The sequence below is a fragment of the Euprymna scolopes genome, chromosome 10 (assembly GCF_053919585.1).
Source record: "Euprymna scolopes isolate OS-2025 chromosome 10, ASM5391958v1, whole genome shotgun sequence".
Classification (NCBI taxonomy): domain Eukaryota; kingdom Metazoa; phylum Mollusca; class Cephalopoda; order Sepiida; family Sepiolidae; genus Euprymna; species Euprymna scolopes.
The window spans coordinates 16,610,403-16,623,477 of NC_136491.1; the positions used below are offsets into that span (position 1 = coordinate 16,610,403).

A 13,075-nucleotide genomic window follows, 5' to 3' on the forward strand; every position below is an offset into this window, starting at 1 on the left:
TTAATGCCTGAGTTATGAACATAATTACATACAATAGTTAACTAAAGATGATCATCCCATAAGAAAACCGAAAAAAACTAATAGGGAATTAATTAAAACGAATGTTTAAAAGAATATGCAAATTAGCTAGATTTTGTGCAGATGAATGCAATTCGACGACCCATATATAAGAAAGAAAAGAAGTTGCATTTCCTTTTTAAATAAATTGCTTTTTTCTTTCTTGGTCTTCAGGTCAAGATCAAAGTGCTTTTTTTAAAATAAAATTTCATGTGTACAAATTGCTTCTTCTTCTTCTTCTTCTTCTTCTTCTTCTTCTTCTTCTTATTATTATTATTATTATTATTATTATTACTATTATTATAATAATGATAATAATAATAACAATAATAATAATGATAATAATAAACAATCACACACACACACACACGATATGGTTTGTGAATCTTAGTTATCTATGACCCCCGGTGTGCTTGAGGTATTGTCTTGAATGAGAACTTTAGCTATGATCAAACATAGACTAGCAAAGATACAGTAACGAGGTTGACCATAGACACCCTTCCCCAATTTTTGAGTGGCCTTGTGCCTAATTTTTTGTTTATTACTGTTTTGTCGTAAACTTTTCAGAGTGAATAAAAATATAACTCAAAGTATAAGGGATCATGGTGTGATATCTTATCTGGTGCTATAATTAAGATAATTTGTACTTGGTCAATGGAGGAGGAACCTTCTATATTGAGACAATTATTATTTTTTGTCTCTACCAGAATGCCCCTTTTTCCCTTCTTGTGGGTATCTGGTTTTCTCAACATTAAAAACGACCTTGTGTCACATTTTGCTTTCGTCGGGGAGCAAATAAATACCAATAGAAGAAAGGGTTTTTAATATGAATATCAATACACCCCCAAAATATAGGAGTGTTTGCAGTAAGTGCAATAAGTATCCGATACAAAGCAAAAAGTTCATTAATTCTTATTACACGAAAACAAAAACAATAACAAAATGCTATTCTAAAGTATTTTTGTATGATAAATACAAATCTCGTATCAAACATCATATATAATAATGCATTCACTAGATAATTGCATAAATGTCATATCTAGGGTTCAAAAAGTATCCAACACACACACACACACACACACACACACACACACACACAAAATAGTATTAGTATTTAGTAATATGGCCTTTACTCGCCATAACAGCTTCCAAATGTTTGGGATACATCCTTACAAGATTGTTACAAATTTTAACTGGAATTTTATCCCACTCTTCTTGGCAAATTCGTTTAAGTTCTGTCCTCGGAACTCTCTTTTGTACAATCAACTACAACTTTTGGCACAGATTTTCAATTGAGGTCAGGTGATTAACTTGGTAATCCTAATACCTCTATTTCCTTCTCCCGAAATCATGTAGTAGTTGTGTGCTTGAGATGGTTGTCCTGCTGGGATATCCAACCATTGGCACATTCAAATCCTCTGCAGCATTCGAGAGATTATCGTCAAGTATGACCTGATATATTTAAGAATTAATTTTTCCTTCTATGATGTGAAGTTTTCCAGGGCCGGCTGAGAAGAAATAACCCCACAACATTATACGACCACCTATAAATTTCACTGTAGGGATAACGTTTTGGGGGTGTCAAACGCTGAGTTCTTCTGTCAACAGGCATGCGTTCCACGATTTCGACCAAATAACTCAGTTTTCGTTTCATCTAACCAAAATATTTAATCCCCAAAACTTTAAAGTTTCTCCAAATGTTTCTAGGAAAATTTCAGACTATTCGTGATATGAACCGGTTTTAACAAAGGAGTTATTCTTGGTTTCCACGATTGGAATCCATTTTTTCGGAGCACTGTCCTAATTGGATTCTTGCATACACGTCTCCCAGATGCTTCTAATGTTTTTTGGAGTTCAGAACGAGTTATTCGTAGATCCTTCTTCACTTCACGACCATATGGTTAGAAATTTTGGAAGGACGTCCTGAACGTAGCAGATTAAAAGTTCATTGACGGTCAAAATTGGGATATTCCACATTGTTGAAATTTTTCTATACTCTGCACCATCAACGTGTAGCTGAATGATTGATTTTCTTGTCTTTTCCAGCAATTCTTCAGTTTTAGACATTGTATAAACAGTGCGACTAAATTGACCAAAATAAATAATGCGCTGTCAAGAGTTATTTGGATAAACGTAACTCCCTGAACCAACACATGACAAATATTTGGCAAATTAAAACTATTTTTCTTTGTGTTGGATACCTTTTAACCTAAGATGTCTAGTGAATGATTAATTATTTATGATTTTTGATACGAGATTCTTATTTATCATAAAAATCAATTAGAATAGCACATTAATAGCAATTATATTTAAAAATTTATATATATATATCGCTCCCCATTTGGAGGTACCAAATTGGTTTAAGGGAAAATTATTCCCAACTCGCATTTAGGTAAAAAAAAAAAAAAAAAAAAAAAAAATGCACTTCGTAAATAATTGAATTCATTCAAAACATATCGCTAAAACAAAAACAAACAACATCTAAGAAAATCGCAATATATCCAAACAGTGGTGCGAGATGGGTGAGCGGTAAGGGGTTTAGGCTCATTACCGTGGGGTCCCAATTTCGAATTTCGCTAGATTCAGCCACTCTGATGAGTCGTAGACGACGAAGCACGTGTCAGTGGATAATTATATTTTAAAAATAATATATATATATATATATATATATATATATATACTTGTTTATTGTTATATAAACATGCTCACATCCCGCTGCTACAAATAGCCACTTGTTTCAATCAAACAACAGATATCATCAGGCAGCGACTTGACTATTCAAACGTTCAATGAATAATCTGATTATTCATTGAATGTTTGAATAGTCAAGTCGCTGCCTGATGATATCTGTTGTTTGATTGAAACAAGTGGCTATTTGTAGTAGCGGGATGTGAGCATGCTTATATAACAATAAACAAGTATTATCAGCTCTTTTTATTGAGCACTATCTAACAACCTCGTTGAATTCATTAGTCCATTACTTTTGAATATAAAAAACCCGAGTATATATATATATATATATATATATACATATATATATATATATATATATATATGTGTGTGTGTGTGTGTGTGTGTGTGTGTGTGTGTGTGTGTGTGGGCGCAAATGAGTAAATGCCTAAACATGAAAAAATATCTTTTTTCTATGCCACTTGATTCAAGCTTGCCTCTAAGAGACATAATTGACATGACCTTTCAGAAACGGATGTAATAAATAAAAACAAACAAGGAACCCACCACATGTAATCCATAAGCGAAAACACGTGTGTTTTGCCTAAATCAGTCAGGATTATGCGAGAATTACATTTCTTTCTGATACCCACTTATAAAAGGCATTCAAAGTTGTGTAAAAGTGTTAATAGTACGTCAATTTATGGCAGGCATTAGAAATTCTACCTCTCACTCCCCAATCTATAATACAACGATACTACTTTTTCTAAACATTCCAATTTATTCAGTTATTTTCATCATCAAAGATCCGAGTGAAGTTGTGTTGTTGAAATGGATACTGGTGTAAATTGACGACATGGAGTGCTAAGTTCTAATTCCGTCGATTGTATTACTCTACTTTTTAAATAACGGCACAAAAATGTACTTTAGTACTAATGTTGGCAATGACGCTTTTCGGTTACAGAAACAAGATGGCGTTTATAATAAAGTCTTATGTAAAAACGGAAACTTACTGAAAGTAAAACGAAACACGATAGCAGCACACTCCTCAATAAACTGTACATTGTTTTGTATTATTATTTACTCTCTAGGAGTAGTCAAACAGGCCATCGTCAAAGATTTCAACTTTTGGTGTTCTCTGGAGTCTGAGTAACAACGAATCTCCCCAGATTTCCAGTATTCTCCACCTATTTCCATAACCTTTGCAGATGAATTTGCGTTCTCGCAATAGCCGCTTACCACTGATTCCTTATTGGCAGCAACCATTGGTTTTCACTGGAATTTGGATAGCAATAAGCCTCCCCAAGGCCCTAGTCCCCTTTGCACTCATCCAGCGGAGGTCTGGTCAGTGCTCTCTCTCCTCAGTCTTTCTATCCTCCTTAACTCTTTATACAGTTTCAGTTTTCATGATTTCATGTGGTGTTCCATTTTGTTTTACATCTGTAGCAGTTTCTGCATGCCCAGTTTGTGCCTGTAGTTCTGTGTGTTAGTCTCTACTGTAGTTCTACCCAATATATGTCACGCTAACATATATTAGGTGAGTTTCTAACAGTATTTTGTATAATTTTTTATTTTGAACTCAGTTTTCCGAAAGAATTCCTAATCTCCCTTCTAGCTGAATAATCATTATCGCTGCCATAAAAAATGACTGCATTTAACCATCATAAGTTTAATAATGACATATATTCTGAGTTTTGCAATTTTGGCCTTCGGGACAAGATCAAAGTGTAGTAAAAAAAAAAAAAAAAAAATGCACACACAACATACAGAAATGAATATACAAATTGTACATAGTTAAATTTTACATTGAACGCTGGGGTTATTAGTTAGATTAGGATCCACAGAGTGATTGATGTATTTTGGTAAATGTTGCCAGTCAAGAGTAAGACTTCAAAGTCTCATCTGTTACATAGTCAAAAAGACCCTGTACCCTCCCCCTCCCAATTTCTTGTAGGGCCTTGTGCCTAATTTTGTTGAATTGAATTTTTTGTACGTTTTTTATGTTCAATTTTTTCTTTCTCAATAAAATATATAAACAAGATCAAAGTGTAGTATCTGTTCCGGCAGATACTGCACTTAAGATAATTTGTACCAGTCAATGGAGGGGAAACCCTCTATACTGGGACAATTATTATTTTTGGTAACCAGAGTGCCCCCTTTTTGCCTACTTTTAGGGGAGCTGGTTTTTACCTCACATTAAAAAACGGCCTTGTGCCTAATTTGCTCAGTGGGGGAGCAAATAAACACCATCTGTTCCGGCAGATACTGCAAGCTATGACTAGCTATGACTAGCAAAGACCAGATGTGGGGGCAGCCCCATATGCCTGACCTTTGACCGGCTCCCATTTCCCACCTCTCGGGAGCTGGTCCCCCTTTTCCCTTCCCCCTCCCTTCACTCCTCACATTAAAAATTGGCCTTGTGCCTAATTTGCTCGGTGGGGGAGCAAATAAATACCATCTGTTCTTTAGATGCTGCACTTCTATTTCTTGTTCTCTTTTGGTGGAGGAGAAATCCTTCACGACTGAGACAATTTTTATTTTTGTACCTTTTCTCCACGTTAAAAAACGACCCTGGTGTCTAACTCTGTCCCGTGGGGAGGCATAGTAAATAGGTACTATCATTATGAAAAGTTTTAATAACGAATTCACAAATACACCAATTAATAAACCAACATTAAATGAACAAATGAAATAGTAATAAATATTAGGGTGGTCTGATAAAAAAAATAAAAATATTAAAAAAATAAAAAACCCGATTTTGTTTAAGTGAGAGAAAACAAATCTACCACTATCAAACAAATGATGTCACCTCTCTTTTCTTCTCTCTTCCTTCTTCTTCACAATCTTTCCTTCTTCTCCATTCCATCTCTTCTACTCCCTTCTTTCTTTTCTTTCTCACGCCACTCACCCCCTTCCCTCCTCTCCACCGTTCACTAGAAGCCCAAGTAATGGTCAACAGATCCTAACCTTTTCGCAGAAACAAATAGGAATATTAAATTTTAACAAATAATAAAAAAGGAATTTAAGACACGCTCACACTTGAAGTCTCAAAAAGGCAGCGGGCAACAGACAGGCTAACCTCATACTTGTTTAAGATAACATCTACATAGCTTTGGCTTTAGAACCTAACTCCTCAACCCCATAACACTACAAACCCTATTCCCTAACACCAACATAAAATGAATGAATAAAGGCACGGGTAAATAAGTAAATAAACAAATAGGAAAATAAATAAACTATCAAATTCGCACCCAATAAACCCTGTTCTCCGCACAACTGAACCTTCACTCCCATTACCCGTTCACAGGAAAAAAAAAACTCTTCTTTTACTGAAAGTTGATTTTCGGTTTTCATTTTGAATTCCGCTTTCGTAAATAAGAGTTGTTGCCTGAAGAGGTATCTAGTTACTAAATACTAGAAGACCAAAACATGCTCATGAGTGTGTAGCAACACATTATTGCGTATGTAAAGACAAATTGAAAATATAACTTGCTCTACTTCCGTATTGAGCACTCTTGTATTAACCTCGGTATATTTCACTGGTTACCCTACTTTTGAAAAATAGCAACCTCAAATTATATATATATATATATATATATATATATATATATATATAGAGAGAGAGAGAGAGAGAGAGAGAGAAAGAGAGAGATATGATAGTCATGATTTCAAAAGTAAAAAAAGAATTTGGATACCATCAGCTAGAATCGAAAGCAAAACTGAACCATTACAAAGCTGGTGACGTTACCACTGTACCAACGTGACGAGCATATGAACCGATAGACTAAGATAAATGTGCAAAATGTATAAAGATTTTTTGAATTTTTACCCATTTTGACCCCTTAAAAATTATTTTAAGCAGCAAAAGACCCATAAAAGAACGGTCCATAAAAAATCCAATCATTTGAGGCTCCTAGCGCCTCATTGTGACGTTTAAACCGATAGACCGACAAACAGACAGGTATATAGCCTTTTATATATAAGATATATATGTTCGTACAGAGACCCGACACTGCCGAGAATTGAATGATGATCAACGTTTTATCCTCCCATATTTTTACTGTCATCAAAATCGGTAAAATCGTCAATTTTTCAATCAAATCGATTGATTGTCTACTCTAGTTGGGGATCCATCGCGGTGCACCGGTATGAATCTTCACATTCCTCCCCGCAGTGACTTAATCCACAATATATTGTAGTCTACACTGCACTTTAGAGAACCTACTGCTGATTTTATAAAATTATTTTTTATATATAACGGCTTCAATTAAAGTTTAAAAGGCAAAAGTCGGGTATCATGCTTTAATTGTGATCCAAGCAAAAACATTCATTTCGAACGTGCCCGGCCATAAAAAAAACTACTGTCAACTTTATATGCCTTGACTTTCTGCTTGTGCAATGATAATGGCTTAAAATAAAGTTTAAAATGAAAAAGTCAATTATCATTATTCAATTCTGCTTGTGTGGCAATAAAACTTCTCAGATGCACTTGTGATGTAAGGTTACACGAGATTAACTTTGGTTAAGATCGCCTGTTCATTCTTTCATCGGATTTTCGATTATTGATTATCGATACTTATCGAAGACATTCCGTTACAAAACTAATTTAAGAACACTGCCGGATACATAAAATACATTTCTGTGACATCTCATATAAATCGGCCCAGCTGTTGTGGAGTCTATAAGGAATGAACAACCAACGTTCCTTTTATATAATAGAAGGTGCGTATAAAAGTGAAATTGTCATTGTGTGTGAGAATATTCTCTATAACATTCCACTTTGAATATTTGGTCTAGAAACTTAGAATTTGATATTTAGAGTATTTGGAATAGTGGCACACTTTCGATTTCGTTTTTCGCCGGCAAAAAATTGCTGCTAAAAGGTCAAAATTTAAAAATAAAACAGTTAACCTTGGCAAGGATAGTCGACTAAACCTGTTTGCATGCACAAAATTACCATCATAGGTTAAACAACGTTATTTTTCAAACATTTTTGTGCGTATAGACGTGGCGTAGGCGTTAAGAAATAAGGGTGAAGTGTTATGGATTATGGGTTCAATTCAGGCGAATGGTACACAAGTCGTTCTTTTTTCATTTTAGGAATCACTACTATATATTCCGCTGTCCACAACGGAATGGACACCGCGTGAATATAAGAGGTCAAAGGGAAAACCAAGAACAAGTGGAGGGACGACCTGATAAAACATATGGGTCCCACATGGAAGTGGATAGCTCGGGACAGAGTTAGATGGCTAAAGTCCAGGGAGGGGTTCTTCATTGAATGATAAAACCCTTATTGATATTGATATTGGCTATATATTAGGTACAATATAATAATCGGTAGAGATATAATTCTATAATAATAAATACAAAATCTTCATAAATTAAAAAATATCACGTTTAAACATATTTTACGAGTTGGTAACGCCAGGCGTCCTGCTAGTATATATATATATATATATAAATAGTATATATATATAATTAAATATTATATATATAAATATAGTATATATTATATATATATTATATATAAATAGTATATATATAATTAAATATCATATATATAAATATAGTATATATTATATATATTATATATAAATAGTATATATATATAATTAAATATTATATATATAAATATAGTATATATTATATATATTATATATAAATAGTATATATAAATAGTATATATATATATATATATATATATATATATATATATATATATATATACAGTTAGACTAATTTAAAATACTGAAATGTTTTATTTAAATATGTTTTCTTAGCGTAGAAGAATTTGTCCTTCTCTAACTGAGTAAAGAAAAGATGAAGTCTAATATCAAAATATTTTGTTGTTATATCAGTATTGAAAAGTGCGTTCCACCAATATTAATTAAACTAGGTTTGACATTAAAGTTCTGAATTTTTTAAATGGGGGTTGATTGTTTATATTACTTGTATTGATTGGACTATTGTTCTCATATTCGTGTTATTTGTTCAACCTTTCGACCGAAAATCTCATGACGAAAAGCTGTGTATATGAGATTTCATGCAAATGCGGAAAACTATACAAATGCGAGACAGGTCGCCCTCTAAAAGTAAGACTAGGAGAAAGCCGTGACACGGGAAGAGGTCGGAAAGTCGGGACCAGCTGATCACACATGGAAAGAAAAGGGAATACACTTCCCTTTGTGGAACGAGATCAAAATAATTGATAGAAATACAAGCTGCAAAACCAGGCGACTCAAGAAGGCAGAACATATGCTAAAAGGAGAAAAATTACTAAACAGAACAAGCCTAGAGATTAATACTATTTGGGAGCCCCTAATTGTACAAAAAAACAAGCAAACAAACAAACAAACGTTGTAGACCCTTAACATTTCGGCGTTAGAAAGGAGATAATCCCCTGTTGATCTTTATTAGAGTTGTCTCCCCTTTGTCAACCAACTTTTTCACAAATAGTTTATAATATTATTTTAACTTTTCACAAATAGTTTATAATATTATTTTAATAAAGTACACAGTACAGAATATTCCCGATTAAATTGTTTTTTTTTTAAATTCCGTTCAAGAAGAAATCTTTCTATACTGCGATAATTGTTAATTTATTTAAAGAACTTTATTTTACAGAAACAATAATAAAAATATGTTTCAAATATAGTACTCTTGTCAACAGTTTAATACTTTTTCATGAATAGAAATTAAATCAACGACATTCATAATTCTCTATGTTTGAAAATACATGAAAATATGTTATATAAAATCATTGTTCTGGTAACGTATCCATTAATATATGACGTAATCACTTTGGACAACGAAGTTAAGTAACGTTGAGCCTGGTTAGTACCAGATGGATGACTATTTAGGAATACCAGGCGCTGTATGTAGGAGGACGTTGATATTTATTTTCGAGAACTGCAAAAACCTAACTTTATCTCCCATTACCGAGATATACATGCGACTGGGGACTGCTTGTGAAATTGATATTCTCTTGACATTTCCGTCTTCGGAGGAAGCCAGTTCTAATCCGCCTAGAGTGAATGCTGCTGGTATATACCTAATACAGAATACTCCCGGAGAAATTTGGTTTTTGATTCCGCCTAAGAATAAATATTTTTATCCACAAATAATATTGAAAATAGTGTTTAAATACTTTATTTTTGTAAATAGTCTAACAGTTTGTAATAGATAGAAAGTAATTTAAAATAACGAAACAACGCACTAAAAATCAATGTTTTCTTTAGTTTCGCCATTGAAAAAAATGCGTGTGAAGACAGATGTCGGTATATTTGGGTGTAAGCGGCCATCTGTTCGCTAAAGCCTGATCCAGAATGTTTGCATAACCTACAAGCAAAATGACTGAATATGTTTCCCTAAATTCGGGAAAAGAATTATTCACCATTGAGATTTTAAAGCTATTATGTCACGCAGATAATTTAAAGAAGGACAAAATGATATAATTTCGATGATTTAACCAAAATTCCCCTCAATTATTTGCATTGATTAGAGTGTTTATAAATGAATGTATCACAGAACTCCTATATGTTTTTAAAAATTATTGTTTTTTTCTGTTTGTTTTACGGCATATCAACAATTTTCAGGTTATTTAATGACGAATTCAGTGATTTTGAAGAAAATCTTTTTAATAATAATAATAATAATAATATATATATATATATATATATATATATATATATATATATATATATATATATATATATTCAAGTCGGTTTCTGTTTGACACATAGTTAGGACCCTAACGGGTACTACCACTCCTGTGGACTTGGCAATTAAAGGGGTGGCTCCACACTCCCCAAAGCCCGCAAGCTGGGGCCTCACCATCGGATATAGTTTAAGGTCATATTCAAGATCTCAATTTTTTTTTTCTGTTTCAATAATGCTGTTTATTTCTTATTAACAAATCATATAAAAGTTAATTGTATTATTGATTATTGTTTATTACGATAGTGATAATTTTGTATACTGAAGCAGAAACAGTGTTTGCCTTTTTACTACAAAACTATCTAAAACTTATTGTTTCCAGGGTGGCATCAAAGCAGTGATATGGACGGACGTGTTTCAAGCAATCATCATGTACACATCGCTTATTGCAGGTTTCGTTAAAGTAAGTAAAGACTCTTTCTAATCCATCAAAGCATTTATAATTATTCATAATAATTTTATATTTGCAGATAATTCAATGAACGTATACATTTTCTCCATATCTCCTGAACACGACCATATATGGCAACACATCAAAGGCCTCAAATGACAAAGTTCTCTCTAATTCTCTCTCCTCTGATCTTGAGCGCATGGTACAGTGGGGAAGAGGTGGCTGGTTACTTTTAATGCATCCAAAACCAAGCTTCTATCTTTACATCATCAACGCTCTTATCCCTATCTGGCATCAATTGAAATGGATGGCTCTCGTTTTGGGGAGGCTCCATGTTTTGATAAGCTTCTGGGTTTGACCTTTACTCCTGATCTGGAATGGAACACGTACATCAGGTCTGTTGCCAAGGACGGTGGGAAAATGGTGGGATCCTTCTATCGCTCCAGAAGATATCTCACTACTGATGCAATTCTCTATCTGTATAAAAGCCAAGTACGTCCACGAATGGAATACTGTTGCCATATCTGGGCAGGAGCTGCTAAAAACAGCCTATCCTGTCTTGACAGAGTACAAAATAGACTTCGTGGTTTAGTGGGAGATGCCCTTTTCTCTTCCCTGAAGCCTCTCTCCCATAAAAGAGACGTTGCGAGCCTGTCTTTGTTTTATCGTTATTTCCATGGCAAGTGCTCGTCTGAGCTCCAATCTCTCGCTTCCCCTCTTTCACGAAAAACACCCGTCTAGCTGAAACTACTGTCAATAATTTTTCCCACTGTTTATCTGTGCCTAAATCCAAACGTAGATTCCATTAGCAGAGCTTCTTTCTCAGAAGTGTACGACTGTAGAACTCTCTTCCGTTTGCCTGTTTCATACCTGACTACAACTTGGATGTCTTCCTGACAAACCGCCCCCTTAAGTAAGACACTCTATCAAATCTCCAATGCTAATGATTACTACAATACTATCTCATTGATTACTGTACACGCAATAACCCTTATCCCTGAGTGGCCTCTGGGCCTTGATAAGTGGTGACCTCCATGTAAAAACCCTCCAAAATAACACGAACCTCGTTTAAAAATACTATTTTGTTTAGTTTTAATCATCTATTAAATGTTGATGAAATATTTACAAATTTCGTGCACACCAATGCTCACTCACTCATTGTGGTCAAAAGCTCTAATTTTGAAAAGCCAACGTCTTACTTAAGGAGAGTGTTGATCGTAATGTGAGGCCTTCCAGCTTGTCGGTTGACCTCTGGGGTCACATGAGTACTTTAGCAGCAGCAACAACGGTATTTACCCTAGGGTGTTTAAACTGGCTGTCTCCAAAGGAAGAAGTGTCACAGGAATATTAACTTATGAAGCAGCCCCCCCAGTCGCAGCTCATATTCATCTTGCGACCTGGAATCAAATTCATTTTCGACCTGGGATCAAATTTTAGCTCAGCAAACTTAAATTCTCACTGCTTATTCAAATGAGTTTGTGCTTTCTGTGGTAGCAAAAAAAAGAAGCATACAGAAGGTAACGTTTGTTAGAAACACATAACTGATTTTAAGACATCTAATCCATGTTTGCTCTCACCTGGTCACCCATGCAGACTAACACTTTTGTGATCTGTCATATGATCACTAACCACCCGAACCCTGCTAATTTCACATCCTATTTACGAGATACCTACACATATTTTACACTTTCTTCCCACTTTTATCTCTTTTATACAACTAGCTACAGTTATGCATTATTATTTATTTATATTAGGGCGTACATGACAGTGGAGGGCTCACGGAAGTCATGGAAATTGCAAAACAAGATGGCCGACTTTATTTCGAGTAAGTTTGTTTGTTTTCTACACAATAATTATTAATTATATTTGCTTTTGATTGGTTTTATTAAATGGATGCAATGCGACATAATATTTTGTATTGTACTAAATATAATTTATTCAGTAAATCTAGTATTCACTGCATTATAAACAATGTGATAGCTAACGTAGTGCTTCAATAATATGCCAAATTAAATCAATAAAAAAACAAAAGAAAAAATAAAAAGCAATAGGCATATATAATTAAAAATAGATGAAAATGTATTATATAAAGGATATTTCCTATTAGTGTAAGTTTGTTATATCATGTTGATAAATATACACGGGCCAATGAATAAAAATATGCTCATTTTGAAAATTTACCATATGGCGTCAGAGTCTTTGTCAAGAGGTTGTAAGTTAAATTATATCTTGCAAAGG

General features: G+C 33.9%; 1 protein-coding gene across 1 annotated transcript in view; it reads left to right on the forward strand.

Annotated features, from left to right (window-relative positions):
• Positions 1 to 13,075, forward strand: part of LOC145285821 (sodium-coupled monocarboxylate transporter 1-like) — a 220,140-nt gene that overhangs the window by 140,952 nt on the left and 66,113 nt on the right. The window contains exons 6-7 of the mRNA XM_080134240.1: positions 10,769 to 10,849; positions 12,592 to 12,662. Coding sequence (XP_079990366.1) covers positions 10,769 to 10,849; positions 12,592 to 12,662 — 152 coding nt within the window. The remainder of the gene's footprint in view (positions 1 to 10,768; positions 10,850 to 12,591; positions 12,663 to 13,075) is intronic.